We start from the raw sequence: 19,078 nt of genomic DNA, 5'->3' as shown, positions 1-19,078 counted from the left end.
AAATTGTGTCGGTTACCGATCCTTCGGGTTCGGAACTATGCCACCCTAAAAATCATGCAGCGAAAATGAATGAAATTCGTTCATTTCGTCATATAACCAGTGACGCGCATGAAGGGATGAACGAGATTCCCACTGTCCCTATCTACTATCCAGCGAACCCACAGCCAAGGGAACGGGCTTGGTGGAATCCGTGGGGAAAGAAAACCCTTTTGAGCTTGACTCTAGCCCGACTCTGTGAAGGGACTTGAGAGGCCTGAGGCACTCAATAGGGCTGGACCCGTGAAATTTCGAGGATTTTTGGTAAAATTACCTCAGGGTAAAGTTACATAGGAAAACCCCGTGTTACCCCATTTGGGGGAGCTGAGAGGATTCAGTCGTGATAGAGTGCACTGGACACTTTTTCCCTCCGGTTCTTTCCTGCCTTTGTTCCCTCCATCTTCCCTGCGATTGTGTGGGCGGGAAGAAATTTGAGGCGAGGACGTGTTTGTTGATGGTCGCCTCGCTTCGCCGTCTCTTCAACCTCGGTTACCTGTGCGAGGGTGAGTCTGAGTGAGTATACCAAGACAAGAACAAGAACTAGAAGGAGGTATGTACGGTGCGAGTCATATAATATATTGTTTAGTTATCGTCGAATGAGAATTTGGGGTCGGGATGCGTGGTCGGCCTTGATGACTTGGTCTTGACTAGATGCTAGGCCGCGCTACATTTAGTCGAATAAACTGGTCTTAAAATATTTTTGATGGTTCTTATGCTTATCATTAGATGCATAACGTTCGTAGCGAGGTGTGGATATATGGATTGACATCGGATGTTTTGGGATTCGGGATTTAGGAGCTTCGAAGTTTTTTCATTAGGAATATATGCGATTTGTTTTGGGGGGCCCTTAGAGCTAACGGAGGCTCGGATTTTAATTCTGATTCCGGATTTCGCAGTCGCTAGTACGTCTTAACACTCGACAGAAACTGGCCCCGCGAAATTTCCAGGATTTTCGGTAAAATTACTTCAGGGTAAATTTACATAGGAAAACCCCATGCTAAATTTTCGTCGCCGAAGGACTTTATTTTTTGCGAAATTCATCCTGACTTCGCCTCTAGGAGGATACAGGGGTATCTGTGGATAACGGGAACCTTTATTTGGTGAAATTCGAACTGGTATTGACCGAGTTATTCAAAATATTAACTTATATAAAATTGCCGGTTAAGCCTGTAAACGCAGTGACGTCATCACGTCCCCGGCACGACTCGATTCCGAGGAAATTTTGGTTTTATGGTGCACGGCTCCATTTCGCGGCGAATTTGGATTCTGTGTACAGTTTTGCCACGAAGATGAGATCCCCGCATCGAGTGTGGTATCTTGTTTGGTGAAATTCGGTCGATTTGAAGTGGTGAAAATAAAATGTGATCGTGGAGGATCGTAGCGAGGGGCCATTTTGGGTCAGTTTTCGGTGAATCGGTTTTCGATTATGACACCGGGTTACTTGTGGTGGATAGGAGCACCGCTAGGTGGGTAAGGACAACCTTTGTTTGGCAGGGATTGGGCAAAAATTGACCGACTAATTCAAAATATTAACTTGTATCAAATGGGTCTTTTGAGGTGAGGACGCGATGACGTCACCACGTCGTGAGTGCGCGCCTGTGTCGTTGGAGGTATTGACTTATATAGGGTTGGTTTTCTAAGGCTTATATCAAAATATTAACTTATATCAAATGTCTTTTAAGGTGAAAGCGCGATGACGTCACCACGTCACGTGGCACGAATGCGCACCTGTGTCGTTGGAGGTATTGACTTATATAGGGTTGGTTTTCTAAGGCTGTAGGCCGCACCTCATTTTGTCGAATAAAGTGGTATTCGGGTGGTTCCGGTATTTGGGACCGCAGGGACGGAAAGTGCAGGTACGGGGTGCTAGGCACTCCCCAGCCGGCCCGCTCTGAAGGTTCGGATCGGGACACCGGGATTCATTCCGGTCGCCCGGTCGGCCCGGAGGTGGGGTGCGGGGACTGTCACGGAACGTCAAAACAAACGGCCTGCCGGGGCCGCCCAAAAGTCGGGCGTGAGGGGCGCGTCCACTAATGGAACGCCTCTCGCTTCCCAGATCGAGGGCCACGTGGTCAGGAGAACCTCGTCCCTTCTGGTTGCCTTGCCGTCCCAGCGTGAGCGCTGGTCAGGGTGTACTTCAAACTAAGCTTAAGTGTCAAGCGTTAAGTTCCTCCTTGCCCTCGCAAGGGAAAGGCTAGGGTCAAGCTCTTCCAAATTTCCAAACACTAGAAATCGGACGTCTCAAATTAATTAATTAATTTGTTAATACGGAAGCTGGAAGAAATCCGGAAGAAAACGGAAGAGGATGAGAAGGAAATGTCGAAAATAGCACGGCTCGAGGAGCAGCAAAATGGCGTGGCGTAGTAGTAGTGGTAGTAGTAGTAGTAGTAGTAGAAGTAGTAGCAGTAGTAGTAGAAGAAGAGGGAGTAGAGGTAGTAGAGGTAGTAGAGGTAGTAGTAGTAGAAGTAGAGGTAGTAGAGGTAGTAGTAGAAGTAGAGGTAGTAGTAGAAGTAGTCGTAGAGGTAGTAGTAGCAGTAGTAGTAGAAGTAGAGGTAGTAGTAGAAGTAGTAGTAGAAGTAGTAGTAGAGTAGTAGTAGTGTGTTCTTTTTCAGGGAATCATATACAGTCACGTGAAAAACTAAGTACACCCCATGTAAAGTTTTGAACTTTTCAACACATTTCAACATACAGCTATTTGAAGAAGTAGTAGTAGTAGAGGTAGTAGAGGTAGTAGTAGAAGTAGTAGTAGAAGTAGTAGTAGTAGAAGTAGTAGTATAAGTAGTAGTAGAAGTAGAAGTAGTAGTAGAAGTAGTAGTAGAAGTAGTAGTAGAAGTAGTAGTAGAAGTAGTAGTAGAAGTAGCGGTAGTAGTAGTAGTAGTAGAAGTAGTAGTAGAAGTAGTAGTATAAGTAGTAGTATAAGTAGAAGTAGTAGTAGAAGTAGTAGTAGAAGTAGTAGTAGAAGTAGTAGTAGAGGTAGTAGTAGAAGTAGTAGTAGTAGTAGTAGTGCTTTTGTTGGAAAGGTTACAGAGATTTGCGTTCAGAGCTCATGCAAGCTCAGGCAAACATATGTTCCCAGTTTAATGTCGCTCAATTCCTCATCTCTGCAAGTCCATGGTTTGAACTACAGTAGCCAAGGTAGAGCATTTTGAAGAGAAAGCACTACCAAGACAGATAAGGGGAAGGTAAAAGAACGCCAAAGAACACCAAAAAAAAAGAACGCCAAAGAACACCAAAAAGAATGCCAAATAACACATTTATACAAATAAGAGCAAAATATCTTGTGGGGAGACCGTACAAAGTGCATCATTTATAGTCCAGGTTTCCTTAAACTTTTGAACAGTGTTACTATATTCTGCCGCCTTGTGCTCCGAAATAATGCGTGAGCGTATTAAGCCCTTCAGACATACAGAACTGTGTTCCACCACATCTTTCTCAATTTTTGCCTTCCTGGTTTTATATATTGCCATTTTTGCACAGGCTAAAATAAAGTTAACAAGGAGATCTCGTGACTTGCTTAGTTTCTTTACCGGGTGCCCGATGATAAAAAGTGTTGGAGAGAAGTGAAGCCAGAAGCGCAAGAGAAGATTTTTCATCAGTAAGAACACTGGTTCAAGACGGTGGCATTGAAGGTATATGTGAAATATAGTTTCCCTTTCACCATAAAAGCAGCAATCCTCTGAGACGTTAGTGAAGTGCCGCATCATAGATCCAGAGCTCAGTGCACCATGTAGCAACCTCCAACTTAAGTCTGCCATCATTCTTGGCGTTGGGTAGAGATAGAGTGAATCCCAACGTGGATGAACAGTCGAAGGAAGTGGAAGAATCTCACGCCAGGGAGTATCCAGTCGGGTTGCAAGAGCTATATAATGGAGCGAGTGGATCACTAGCAGGTATATATTTTTCCTTGATAGCCCACAGAACGACATTTCCACTGTGCCAGGGGTCTTACTCATATTGTTTGCAGGTATTGGCTGAGAGAGCTCGCAACATCGTGGTCGGATTTTAAAATCCATGGAGTTACCGATGGACATCTGTCCAGATCCATCACCCTCTTTGGGATTCTCTAGATATTCCAGACAATCGGGGGGCAAGGAGCTTTTGACCTCTTCAAGTATCCTGGCGGGGATCCTGATTGTCCTCAGACCCATTTTCGCTGCGAGTTCCTTGGGTAAAAGCGTTCTCTTACCATCGTTCAGAAGGTCTCCCACTGTGGATATGCTACCAGCTAAGAGGCTCCTTCTTACTGAAAAGGAAGCCAGAGTTGGGCCCTGTAGAAGAGGGTTGAGAATGAGCGGTTCTTCTAACAGGTCCTTGCCTGGATAAGGAACTGTTCTTTGTACGTCGACTACATTCCAAGCCTTCAGCATTTCTTGATAAAAAGGAGGCAATGTAGCACTAGACAGGCTCCGAGATGTAATGATGAAAAGATTCCTTTTGTACCCAAGATTGAGCACTTTGCTGAAGAAGTAGAAGTAGTAGTAGAAGTAGTGGTAGTAGTAGAAGCAGTAGTATAGCAGTAGTAGAAGTAGTAGTAGTAGAAGTAGTAGAAGTAGTAGAAGTAGTAGTAGAAGTAGTAGTAGAAGTAGTAGTAGAAGCAGTAGTAGAAGTAGTAGTAGAGGTAGTAGTAGAAGTAGTAGGAGAAGCAGTAGTAGCAGTAGTAGAAGTAGTAGAAGTAGTAGAAGTAGTAGTAGAAGTAGTGGTAGTAGTAGAAGTAGTAGTAGAAGCAGTAGTAGAAGCAGTAGTAGAAGTAGTAGTAGTAGAGTAGTAGTAGAAGTAGTAGTAGTAGTAGTAGAAGTAGTAGTAGAAGTAGAAGTAGTAGTAGAAGTAGTAGTAGAAGTAGTAGTAGAAGTAGTAGTAGAAGCAGTAGTAGAAGTAGTAGTAGTAGTAGTAGTTTTGTTGTTGTAGTTGTTGATGAACACCACTCCCTAAATGTTTAACCACCGAAACCGTAGAGTGTGCGGCCCTGGCGCTTCAAAGCGTACACCACATCCATGGCAGTGACGGTCTTTCGCTTGGCGTGCTCCGTGTAGGTAACGGCATCGCGGATAACATTTTCCAGGAACACCTTGAGAACTCCACGGGTTTCCTCGTAGATGAGACCCGAGATGCGCTTTACCCCACCACGACGAGCAAGGCGACGAATAGCAGGCTTTGTGATTCCCTGGATGTTATCACGCAGCACCTTGCGATGACGTTTCGCACCTCCTTTACCGAGACCTTTTCCTCCTTTACCACGTCCAGACATGACGATCGCGGTTGAATCCAAAGCTGAATCAGAGAGTAGTAGTAGTAGTAGTAGAAGTAGTAGTAGAAGTAGTAGTAGAAGTAGTAGAAGTAGTAGTAGTAGTAACAATACCTTAATAGTAATTAGTCTCGCCGTGAAGGGGATGCGGGATTATTGCAACGCCCCTGTCGGTCTGTCTGTGTATATATATATTTTTGCATTAAAATGTTTTTCTCTGCTTTCTGTTCAGTTTCGATGTGAAACTGTAAACACAAGAAAGACTCACCATGGAGAATATTTAATTGATTACTCTGATGTTATAGGTCACATGTTTTGGCAGCAATATTGGATAAAAGGGAAAAATTTGGACATTGTTTTCTCCGAAACTGCTCAACGAAAAAAATTGAAACTTGGCATATGTCATCAACTCCCATGGTGTATATGGGGTGATAATGACGATGTCAGTGGTATTCCGGTCATAATTGGTTGAACTGAAATCCTTATCAGAAAAATCTGAAACTTCGTATATCTGATCTATGACCCCCATATGTGAGGTAAGAATGAAATTTATGACGTTCATAACCCATCGCAAGAAATTATGTGACATAATAGGGTGCATGGACGATGCGGGTATATGTGCCATAATAGAAGCGTGTTCAGCTAACGATGGAATTTTTGTTCAGAATGAACGTGCGAGTCGAGACGATGCGCTCTACCAATGTCGCTCTCGTGACGCTTGTTTTTGTTTTTTCATACGCAAGCTCTAGGAACCATCCCTAAATTGGACTTCACATGTTTGATGAGGACTGAGGGATCGGACTACTTATGACGTTAAAGTTGGATTCACCAAATGGACCTTTTTTGTGTGGAAATAAAAAATGTCTTCTCTCATTCAATTCAAAATTCAGAAAGTGTACATTGAATCGTTTCTGGTTGTATGAATAATTTATAGTCTGGTCCTCCGTGTACACTGTTCCATGTTTCACACGAGAGCCATGTGATGCTGCCGATGTCCCAGAGCATGAACAAAGCCATTTAGAAATACAGGATCATCATTGAAAATAAGATCAGTGTTCAGGTTATCAGTTGATTGGGAGGTGTCACATAATTGCGGACGAAGGAAACGACGAATTCTTCATTCCATGATAATCCTCCATTGTCCGAGCAGGCCACATGGTGGCGCCTTTGGACAGATTCACAACAAACCACGTCAGTGCCTTTGTACACACTGACAGCATCAGCATGCATGTTTCACGACAGCCCATGGCAGGATCTTTCCTTTTCCACAATCACTGACAGCCACAGCATCCACAGCTTTTTTTGTCCTGTATTCCCATTCCAGGAAGGTAATATTCCATATACAACTTCTGCTCTTGGCTTTCTTCCGCTCCCTAATATTCTCCTTGCCATTAGCACACGCTATGATGTCACCGCATCGCATTCCTTCTGACATTTCATCCAGAGCTAATTTACGATAACTATTTGAGATGGACAGCAGACAGACATTGTGGGAAAATAACGATTATTGATTAGCGATGTGACGTCACGTAGCTTCCGCACACAACATTCTTCTAGAGGAGCGGTGCCACCTTTGGTTTCAGATTTTTCCATTATTGTTTTGTATCCCCTTTATTTTGACGACTTCAGATTGTGCATACCACCAAAGGTGTTGTTGAAGGCATGATGTATCCAAATGAATAAATAATTTACACCTGAAGATCAAATAGAGTATTTATTGTACCCACTTTATACTCACGAGGGCACCAGAAGCCCAAGTCTCTGTGGTCCTGTTGCGGAGCGCTGCTGGCAACGGTGTCGGACTGAGTGGGTCGGATCCCCGACGACTCGTTGAACATGCATTCTCTGAGTCTGTCAATAAAAAAAGAAAAAAAACAATGAAATTAATTAATTCTGGAGAAGAAGAATTAACAGCCAGGAAGGGAAAGGGTGGGACGACTGATTACCTTAAAAAATAGATACATTAGTCTAGAAGTATTGACACCTGTTACTGCAAATATTGTGCATTACAGACATTTTTTTTTGCATTTTTTTTTTGCATTTTTTTACAGACAAAAACTGTAGTCTAGACAAACTTTATAAATGTTTTTACCCGGTGTGTACCCCAGTTTAGAATAGGTACACCGTATCCCCTTGTGGTAAGAGGCGACTAAAAGGGTTGGCGTCAGGAAGGGCATCTGGCCATAAAAACATTGCCTCAAAAAGCGAACCCTGACAATTACAACTACATATGGGCAGGGTACAGCCCGAAGTACTCCGTGGGGGACCCCACTCCCTCTCGTCAAAACTCAAGGTGGGGAACCCGATCGAAGCAAGGGTGGAAATCATTCCATTTATGACGACGAAACGTCTGACGCCTGACGTGGAGATCGGTTTCTGAGGTTTGGGACATGGAATGTCGGGACAATGACAGGGATATCAGGAGAAGTGGTGGAAGTATTGGTCAGAAGAAGAGTGGACATATGTTGTGTGCAAGAGACGAGATGGAAGGGAAGTGGTGTGAGAATGGTGAAGGGCAGGCAGGGACAAAAATACAAGTTTGTGTGGCAAGGGTGCCCAGAAGGTGTGAATGGTGTTGTGTCCTGTTTTCTGAGGAGTTTGTAGACAGTGTGGTGAGTGTGACTAGAGTGAGTGATAGGTTGATGATGTGAAAATGATGATTGGAAAGCTCTTGGTGAACGTCATCTCGGGATATGCTCCGCAGGTTGGTCGGAGTGATGAAGAGAAGGACAGGTTCTGGTGTGCTATAGAGAAGCTGATGGAAAACGTGAAAGATGAGGAAGTTGTTGTGGGAGGATGAGACCAAAATGGACATGTGAGAAGGAGTATGGCCGGTTTTTAGGGAGTTCATGGGAGTTTCGGATATGGTGTGAGAAATGGAGAAGGTGAAAGGATTTTGGAGTTTGCTGATGGAGCTGATTTGTTGATTAGTAATACTCAGTTCCAGAAAGAGGATAATAAGCTTGTTACATACACGTCAGGTGGGTCGACGACAACCGTTGACTACCTGCTGGTGCGTAGGCGAGATAGGGGGCACCTCCGGGACACAAAGGTGATCCCGGGGGAGGAGTCTGTTTCACAGCACCACTTGGTTGTCTGCGACATAAGGGTGAAAGGTGCGAGGCGAGCTGGGCAGGTGAAGTACCAACCGAGAATGAAGGTGTGGAGGTTGAAAGAGTTGACAGTGAGGGAGGCATTAAAAGAGAGGCTGAGTATGGTAGAGGATGATGTGGTTGAGCTTGAAAATGGTTGGATGTCAATGAAAGATCGTCTGTTGGGAGCCGTTGGTGAGGTATGTGGATGGACAAAAGGACCACCGAGGCACTCGGAAACATGGTGGTGGGCTGATGAAGTTGGAAAGAAGATTGACGAGAGGAGGAAGAAGTTCAAGGAGTGGCAGAAGGCGAAGGGTATGGGGGCAGAAAAGGCAGAGCATGAAAGTTATAAGGCAGCCAAGAAGGCTGCAAAGAAAGAGGTAGCAAAGGCACAGGAGGCATGTAGGAAAATGTTCGGAGAACATTTGGATTTGGAAGAGGGTCAGAGAGCGGTATTCAGGATTGCAAAGCAGATAGCGAAAGAGAGGTGTGATGTGACTGGGGTGAGTTGCTTGAAGGATGAAGTGGGACAAATCGTTGTGGACCCAGATGGAATTAAAGGAAGATGGAAGAGATATATGGAAATGCTGTTGAATGCAGAGAATGAATGGGATGGCAACACAGAGAGTAACCCAGTTTTAGGACCGGCAGAGAAGATAACCGAGAAGGAAGTTGAGGAAACGTTAAAAGCAATTAAGAGTAGAAAAGCGGGAGGGCCGACGGGAGTTGTGGGAGATATGTTGAAGGCAGCGGGAAATTGGGGTGTGAAGAGAATGACAGAGATCTGCAATCTGGTGGTGGAAGAAGGCCGCATTCCAGTGGATTGGGAACAAGGTACCCTCGTCCCTCTATACAAGGGGAAAGGTGACCCTTTGGACTGTGGCTCGTATCGAGCGATAAAGTAATTGGAGCATGGAATGAAGGTATTGGAAAGGGTGTTGGAGAGGAGGATAAGGAAGAAAGTGAAGATTGACGAAATGCAATTTGGATTCATGCCAGGAAGAGGAACGACAGACGCGCTTTTTATTGTGAGGCAGTTGCAGGAGAAGTATATGGAGAAGAGGAAGAAGTTGTTTCTTGGGTTTGTTGATCTGGAGAAAGCATTCGATAGGGTTCCACGTGAAGTAGTGACATGGGCATTGAGGAAGTTAGGAGTGGAGGAATGGTTGATCAGATTGGTGATGGCAATGTACAAAAGAGCGCGCACAGCTGTAAGGATGGACGGGAACAGTGGTGAGTTTGAGGTGTAGGTGGGAGTGCATCTGGGGTCGGTACTAAGTCCACTACTATTTGTAGCTGTGATGGAGTTGCTGGCTCAGAACGTAAAGGAGGGTTTGCCGTGGGAGTTGTTGTATGCAGATGATCTGGTGTTGATTGCAGAAAGTATGGATGGACTGAAGGAGAAGATGAACAAGTGGAAGGAATGTATGGAGACAAAAGGTCTGAAGGTGAATATCGGAAAAACGAAGGTGATGGCAAGTCGTAAAGCATGTGGTGAGGTGGAAAGAACTGGGAAGTGGCCGTGTGCTGTGTGCAGGAAGGGTGTCGGAGTGAATTCCATTCAATGTACAATGTGCGCTGAGTGGGTTCATCAAAAATGTAGTGGCTTGAGAGGGTCATTAACCAGTGTGGCAGCTACATTCAAGTGTAAGGTGTGCACAGAGGGAGCTGCAGATGGAGAAAATGTTGAGTTGGATCTTGGAGACGGCGTGAAGCTGGAAGGTGTGAAAACATTTTGTTACCTAGGAGACATGCTGAATGGAGAAGGTGGATCAGACTCGGCAACGGTTGCTCGAGTGAGATGTGCATGGAAGAAGTTTCGGGAACTGAGTGGCGTGCTGACGAGGAGGGGAGTGTCGTTGAAGCTGAAGGGAAAGGTGTATGCTGCATGTGTGAGAAATGTTATGATTTATGGGAGCGAGATATGGGTAATGAACGTAGAGCAGCAACGAAGGCTGGAAAGGGTGGAAATGCGAATGGTTCAGTGGATGTGTGGAGTATCGTTGAGAGAGAGGAAGACAAATTATGAATTGCGAAAGATGATGGGAATAGAGCCTGTGATGGATGCTGTGAAGAGAAACGGGTTGAGATGGTTTGGTCATGTGTTGAGGAAGGATGAAAGTGACTGGTTGAGAAGAGTGATGGAAATGAATGTAGAAGGAAGTAGAGGAAGGGGAAGACCGAGAAAGACTTGGCTAAAGATGGTGGAAGAAGAAATGCGGGCAAGAGGGTTAACAAGGGGAGATGCAGAAAATAGGGCAAAATGGAGAACATTGTCATGGGTACCGCAAGGCTAACCGCCGCTCTTGCAGGGAAAATGGCCTTAAAATGCCTGTTGTTGTTGTTGTAGACCAACTTTATAAATGCATGTTATTGTCACTATAATCAGTTTTTTCATCTTCTCCTGTTTTTATATATACAGGTAATAGACAAAAAAAATAGAAACACCTGGGTAAATGAGGGACAACAAGCAACGGCTTCCACACAGGTGTGGCCCATGTGTTAATTCAGCAAATAACATCTCGGCAGACTTAACGTCATCTATAACATTGCTGTACAGGCCTGGTGTCAATAGTTATGGCTAGCATCGCTGCATGAGGAGACCCCCAATAACCCCATCGACAGAGCACATGTGGATGCCGAATGGTATGATGAGCATGACATTGATATTATCCATATGTCATGCCCTTATGATTCACCATATCTGAACCCAATCGAGCATTTATGGTATTTTCTGGAACGACGCCCGAGACAGCATTTTCCACCTTTATAATTAAACAGGTGTGAGTTGATTGGCTTTCTCGTGGAAGAATTGTGCCGCATCCTTCCTGCAGAACTCCCGAGACTGGTGGACCCTACGCCAGGGTGCATACAGGTCATACTGGCCGCTCATGGTGGCCCAACGCCCTATTAAGTGACTTTACATCAGCGTTTCCATCTTTTTTGTTCACTACCTGTATATATTAGAGCTGGGCAATAATCGTGATGGGACAATAATCATTCTATAGATTTGCTATCGTGATAACGATAATGGAAATTAATTATCACGATAGGTGCTGCGAATGTGCAGCACCTTGAAACTGGATATTGACAGTGTATTGACTGCTTTGAGCGGTTTGTATGTTTTGTTTCTCTCAAAATATATTCCCGTATTAAACGCAGCTCTATAAAATAAAGCAGGTGATATAATATGGAATGTCTATTGTCCAAGATGTAATTTAAATGGTATATCATTAAACAATAAACATGAAAACAAAAAACCAATTACTCAATGTGCCAAAACTGCTGCTGGTGTCGAAATCGCCGATCAGTTCGAGTTTGCTTTGTCTGTGCACCAAAGTGAGCATTGAAGGCAACATCTTGTTAAAGATCGAGAAGGTGAACGTCCTTGGTGTGCGGAGTTTTGGCACTGAGGACAAGGACAAGCATGTAATCTCGTTCTTCTCTCCGCTCACCGTTCTCGTTGGACCGAACGGAGCGGGAAACATGGTGTCGTATGTTTCCTATATTTATTTGTTTATTACATTTTTGGCACAACATGGGATTGCTTGGCATTTATTATTCGCGAAGTTCAACATCAAAGGCATAATTTTAAATGCCCGTATAGTTAAGATAGTCATACATGACTTTCTTCACAAATGTCTCAGTTAGCAAGCAATCTCGGTGTGTTCCATTAGCAAGCTGCTTGCTTGGTGTGTTCCGTTAGGAAGAGGATGGAGGAAGAGGAAGAAGTAGACCTACTGTGTTCAAAAAGTATCCGACCTTTATTTTTCGTGCGTAAAAAAAAAAGAAGCTAGGGAGGCGTTGATTGGTGCACGTATGTAGGCGATCCTAATGCACACGTGTGAATTTTTTCCCACCTGCAGAAGCTGTCATTCGACGGCAGACCGCCGATGAGTGAGGACATGTAAGTGAGTGCCGTCGGATTTTCGTTTTTGACAAAATGACGGAAAAACTTGAACAACGCTACTGCATCAAATTTTGTGTAAAGCTTGGCGATTCCCAAGTGGAAACGATCCGCAAGATTCAACACCGTTCATTCCATTATGAAGGAGGATTTGGGCTTCAGGAGAATCTCAGCGAAGTTCGTACCAAAGCTGCTAACGATTGAGCAGAAGCAACTGCGTTTGGAGATCGCACAGGACATGCTGGAGACTGTGAACAGCGATCCCAGCTTCCTCAACACAGTGATATGCGTACGACCCAGAAACTAAGTTGCAGTCATCACAATGGAAGCATCCAACATCCCCGAGGCTAAAAAAAGCAAGGCAGGTCCGCAGCAATGTCAAAGTCATGCTGACCGTCTTCTTCGACTCCAGAGAAGACATCATGCGGATTGCGACGGACCAGCTGCGCGCCATCCCAAAAGAGGCGTTCCAGCGCTGCTTCCGACAGTGGCAGAACCGTTGGGAGAAGTGTGTGGCAGCCCAAGGGGACTACTTTGAACGAGATTATTATAAAAAATTTTTTATCTGGATGCGAGTATCTTTTATGAACAAAGGTCGGATACTTTTTGAACACACTACGTATATTCAGCCCTCACAACGCATATGTCCCGTTTCCCTTAGACCAAGGGTGGAGGTCTATTCAAGCACAAATACCAACGATATAACTGACTGGGGTACCTACGTGACATGGATGTTCGTTCACCCGCGGACCGGTTTCCATAACCGTCACAATATTATACACAATCAAGACTCATGGAAGAGCCAGATCATTGAACGTATCGGGATGCAACAGAACAAAAGGAACAGCATAAAGAGAGAGGGGAGAAACACCAAGAGGAGGGATGAGGGACAAGATATAGGGAGACATGGAGAAGTGAGGGATGAGGGAAAATAATGATGGGCAAGGGAGGACGCACAGGTTGGACAAGATGGATGCGGAAGCAAACTCTCACGAAGGAAAAACTGGAAATTTGGAAGGAGGTGGGCTTGGTTGGTAACTTATCCCTATTTTTATAATGGTTTTCCTTTTGGATTTTTTTTCTTTGGGGATGTATTAAATACAGCTCATCTATGGCCTGGTGTGGCTTAGCGGTTAGGGTGCCGGCTTGGGATCCTAGAATCCATGGTTCGAATCCCGGTCAATCGCTGAATTAACGCCAGGGGGGTTGACTCAGCCTGTCATCCTTCCGAGGTCGGCAAATTGAGTACCAGTTTGCTGGGATGAATGATCCGGTGTGTACCCCGATTTAGAATAGGTACACCGTATCCCTGCGCATCGTAAGAGGCGACTAAGGGTTGGCGTCAGGAAGGGCATCCGGCCATAAAAACATTGCCTCAAACAGGGAACCATGAGGTCATGGGGCCTGCAAGGCCAACCCCCACTCTAGCGGGGAAAAATGGCCTTAAAACGATCATTCATTCATTCATTATAGAGCTTTAGCTCTTGTTCCGGATAAAAGTAAAATTCAGACAGATCGCAGAAATAGGTGCTAGTTTTCCTTTTACTCTCCCACGGTGTCACTGAAAGGCTGAAAACTGAGCGTTCTCATCACAGGTTATTCATTCAATTCATGCGTCATGGTTTCACCAAGTCGAGCCTATGTTCCAGCAGCATATTAAAAAAATTCATGAAAGGTCACACACAATATTCATTATGAAAGGCAAATATGACTATTTGCTGTGGGATCCAAGATGATTGAAGGAGAGCTTTTTTCAGATATACTTCCGTAAACTAGGAGTGATGATTAATTGAGGCACTGAGTCATCATTCACAATGACGTACATCCAGACATTAAAAGAGGCCGAGTATGGCGAAGGACATCATAGAGGACCAAGTATGGCCAAGAACGCTAAAAGCTGAGCGTCACATCTGATAGTATTAGTTGGCGGACATGAAAGATCCCACTGTTTCTTTCAACGAAGAGTATGCAAGGTTATTGCCGGCAGCACGAACAGATTTAAAATCCCTGTCGTGACGTCCAGGAGCTGCTGCAGCGACAGTACAGCCATGTAGCGGCCCCGAGCTGCACATGTTTGGAAAGGAACAAGCACATTCAAAGATAGAGTGAACATTCTTTAAAACTGGTATTGAACATGATCATTGATCAGTCTCTGATTTTTGATCAGTCATAGATGACCTGATTAAACCATATACCTGTACTGTATGCCAAAGTTGACCACCAAAGCCAGTCATAGACTGTGTATCCTCCATCATGCCAAGTGTTACGGGGTCCTCCCCTATCCCCGGTCTCGGTAAACCTCCGAACCCCGAGAGGGTCCCCGGCAGAAAGATATGTTATCCTTGGTTGAAATCAATCAAATCAATAATGAAACCACACCAAGGGTTATGAACAAACAATAATATATTATAAATCACACCGGAATCACGACACAAATAATCTATCTATAATTCCAGTAATCTCTGTGTGTGTGTATGTGTGTGTGTGTGTGTGTGTGTGTGTGTGTATGTGTGTATGTCTGTGTGTTTGTCTGTGACCGCTGTTTCTCGACAACCACGGGTCCGATATACTTGAAACTTGCCAGGTATATTGCTGGGGACCCGAGGATGTGCCTTTTCAAGGTTTCATATTAATCGGACAAGTAGTTACCGAGCTATGTCCAAAAAACGATTCAACCAATCAGAGAGCAGCGAGTTATCACGTGTGCCGAACGTGGCGAACAGACTCTGCCTCGGACGGCACATTTGAGAGCGTATTCATTTATTTCACGTTGGCAAACTATGTTGCCGCTATGTTGGCGTTAAACTATGTTTTAAAACTAATTAAAACTAATTTGCGATTCTTTCGCTTTCCTTCGCGTTTGTGCACGCTATGGCGATTTCTTTACCAAACTCCGCAAGCCGTTCGCTTTGGACCAAACCATTTCATGTAAATAGAGGGGGGGGATTGTCACCGTACTCGCAAGCCGTTCGCTTTGGACCAAACCATTTCATGTAAATAGAGGGGGGGGATATAATTTTAGATATATATATAGTACGGGCATGCCCTAGTAATAACAATTCGCCCTACAATCACTATTTTTAAGATGGTACCACCTTATCTCGTCCTTTAACCCAAACTCACAGTACTCCCCCAATGTCTCTGTACCCCTCCAAGGCGAGGTCGATTCGCTCCAGCGATAGTTGGATCAATGTCCGATCACAATCAATTGAGGCGTGGACGATCGAAGCAACCCACAGGTCACGTGATCCACACCCAGCACAATAGCGGTGGAATGGGAAACCTCCCAAAGACACGCTCCGACGTACACGTTTGCGGTTCAATCAACGAGTCTCCGTATAATCCTCAAAAGCCCCTTTCTTGCACAGCGTCCCCGGCAACCCACCGGGGAATAATGCTCGGCCGACGCGACAAAAACCTGTTCACTGCAGGTTGCAGTTCACTGCATCACTGCAGATTGCAGTTCATTGCAAAAACCTGTTCACTGCAGGTTCACTGCGTGGCGAAGATGGCGGACGGCTTTCACTCGAACCCGGGCTTTGAGGCAAGGATACTACGGAACCTCAATAAGGATACCCGACTACACAGGCTCCACAGCACTCCGGCGATATCTCCTATCGCCCGAACCTCCTTTCAAGGACGCAGGGTTTAAAGTGCAAGTTTTAAAAATAGTAAAAACTAACTTCAAAATTAAATCTTTCTCGAGGCTTAGATCACTGTTAAACAAAAATACAAGCCTCAGATAATGAACCAATCAGAAACCTTGCTGTTGGTGTATTTCCTTCCTTTCCACTACGTTTTTGTTCTGATATGTTATGAGTTACACTTATACATGTTGTGACGTGGGGTGCACGATGGGATTCAAACTTACAAGGTAAAACCCCGGGCTTTGAGGCAAGGATACTCCGGAACCTCAATAAGGATACCCGACTACACAGGCTCCACAGCACTCCGGCGATATCTCCTATCGCCCGAACGTCCTTTCAAGGACGCAGGGTCCACTCGCCCTGTACGCTCCACCAATCGGTTCGGAGCTTCAACCAAAACGTCTCTTCACAATCTCCTCCCGCCTCTTCTTCCTCGCTCCACCTCTTCCGGTCACGATCCGGATTTCTGGCCACATTTTACCAGGAACGTTTTTAAACCTTTTAACCACAATAACCCTTTCCCTTAAGCCACAATAAGCATAATATCTAGAACCAACAATGATAACAATAACAACCATAATTAGGGCCGAATCCGTAACACGTCATTAATTCGTAAAACCTAAACTTCTCAAAGCTGATGAACGCCTTTGTCCATAGGTAAATGAAAGGCTTCTCTACCCTATGGGTTGGTGCCTCCATTTCACACCTGTATCTCCAGGAGGATGTGCAATCCACATCTCTCAATATCAATGACATTTTCACATCGCTGGCAAGTTGGTGGTCTCTCTGTCTTCTACCGCCTCCCTTCTGGTTTTACACCCTATGTCCTCTCGGTCTTCTGCCACCCATCCCCACCCCAAGGTTTCTTCAGGGTGCACACGGTCTGCCAGTAATCTCCTCTTCCTGCCATGTGAAACAAACTTCTTCACTCTCCTAAATTTCAATCTTTCCACCAAGGCGCAAATGAGCCTGGTGTTGGCTTAGCGGTTAGGGTGCTGGCTTGGGATCCTAGGATCCTGGGTTCGAATCCTGGTCAATCACTGAATTCATGCCAGGGAGGTTGACTCAGCCTGTCATCCTTCCGAGGTCGGCAAATCGAGTACCAGTTCACTGGTATTTACCTGTGTGTCGCAAGAGGCGACTAACAGGGTTGGCGACAGGAAGGGCATCCGGCCATAAAACATTGCTTCAAAAAAGGGAACAATGGTGCCTGAAAAAGGCCAACCACTGCTCTGCGGGGAAAAATGGCCTCCAAAGGTGGTTCCACCAAGGCTCCAATGAAGCTGTTCACCACCATCTCTGGTCACCCAACCCCAATCCACAAACATTATTTTTTCTACCCCCATTAACCTTCCCCAAGCGCACCCTTTCTCTCCAGGTTAGTCTTTCCGTCTCTCTCCCCCACCATATTTTTCGTTGTTTTTTTTTTTTGTTCCATTTCAGTTTCATTCCCGGTTTTCCATTCCTCCCCTTGCTGTGTTTGACCCTGTATCCAGCTTGCTCCCTCCCATGTCCTCCCCCCCGATCTCATTCTTCCACCGTTCCCATTCAGACGCCAAGTGTCCCTCCAGTGTCCTTGTGCAGGGCACACACGAGCGATAAATGATGTTGTATATCACAATTCAGCTGTAGTATGAAGTGGTTTCCTCTGAAGTTGCTAAAGATCTCATGCAAGTTTTAAAAATAGTAAAAATTAACTTCAAAATTAAATCTTTCTCGAGGCTTAGATCACTGTTAAACAAAAATACAAGCCTCAGATAATGAACCAATCAGAAACCTTGCTGTTGGTGTATTTCCTTCCTTTCCACTACGTTTTTGTTCTGATATGTTATGAGTTACACTTATACCTGTTGTGACGTGGGGTGCACGATGGGATTCAAACTTACAAGGTAAAACCTTCACCTGCAGTGCTCAGGTGTGCTGTGAAGCTACCTCTTCCACCAGCTTTGACATTGCATACAAAATATCAAAATAAAATCAAACAGTGACTTTGCAATATAGTTTTGGAAGATAGAAAGCCATTATGTACCCTGGCCAAATGGGAGGGGGGAGGGGAGGGGAGGGGATTCATATAATTATGAATTATGACGTCAATTATGACGTCAAATATAACAGTAATAGTACGAAAGTAAAAACATCCACCGAGCAAGGGCAGAAATGGAATTATTTTGAACCATCGGATGATATTCTCCAAGGCATTTTGAGCCATTTGTGGAGCACCACGATTGCTGGCATGCAATCCATCACGGCTCAGGCCTTGGCTTTACTGTGCCACTACCAAGCCTCGTATTGATGGTTCTGTGTTCTTTTGCCATGCTCGTCTTCCTGCTCCAACTGCGTATGCCTTCATCCAGTGTCGATTCGTTTTCAACATGAAAAGTAGATGCAATTAACGAAATGATTTACATGGTGCGTGTCCGCAGATTCGTTTCCCTTTAAGAGGAAAAAATTGATAGCAAGAGATATCTTTAACAGACGAAAAAAAAAAAGAAAAAAAAAGGAGAGAAGAGAGCAAGGTTGGGTAAAAAATTTAAAATCATGATGAGGATATAGTACATTTTAACAAGAGATGTTAAGATATCAAAGAGCAGATGAAAAACAGACCGAGACAAGAACGGCACTTAGTAGAGAGCATACAGTGCATTCAGAAAGTATTCAGACCCCTTCACATTTTCACATTTTGTTATGTTGCAGCCTCATGCTGAAATCGTTTAAATTCATTTTTTCCCTCATCAATCTGCACTCAATACCCCATAATGACAGAGAAAACCGGATTTTAGAAAGTTTTGCAAATTTATTAAAAAGAAAAAACTGAAATATCATATTTACATAAGTATTCATACCCTTTGCTACGACACTTGAAATTTAGCTCACGTGCCTCCCATTTCTCTTGATCATCTTTGAGATGTTTCTACACCTTGATTGGAGTCCACCTGCGGTAAATTCAATTGATTGGACATGATTTCGAAAGGCACACACCTGTCTATGAGGTCTCACATCTGACAATGCATATCAGAGCAAAAACCAAGCCATGAGGTCGAAGGAACTGCCTGCAGAGAGCTCAGAGACAGGATTGTGTCGGGGCACAGATCTGGAGAAGCCTACAAAAAAATTTCTGCTGCATTGAAGGTTCCTAAGAGCACAGTCGCCT

The 19,078-nt window shown here is 44.6% G+C and overlaps 1 protein-coding gene across 2 annotated transcripts in view; it reads right to left on the bottom strand.

The window, feature by feature from the left end:
* The window catches only part of LOC137412626 (frizzled-3), a 102,491-nt gene that overhangs the window by 23,663 nt on the left and 59,750 nt on the right, over positions 1–19,078 (bottom strand). For both annotated transcript variants that reach the window (XM_068097917.2, XM_068097916.2), the window contains one exon: positions 7,006–7,129. In XM_068097917.2, the coding sequence (XP_067954018.1) occupies positions 7,006–7,116 (111 nt within the window). In that variant the 5' untranslated portion in view covers positions 7,117–7,129. The remainder of the gene's footprint in view (positions 1–7,005; positions 7,130–19,078) is intronic.

This window comes from Myxine glutinosa, chromosome 13 (genome assembly GCF_964187855.1).
Source record: "Myxine glutinosa chromosome 13, kmMyxGlut1.1, whole genome shotgun sequence".
NCBI classification, from domain to species: Eukaryota; Metazoa; Chordata; class Myxini; order Myxiniformes; family Myxinidae; genus Myxine; species Myxine glutinosa.
Note: the sequence above shows the minus strand (reverse complement) of the source record. Positions and strands in the feature narration are given on the sequence as shown.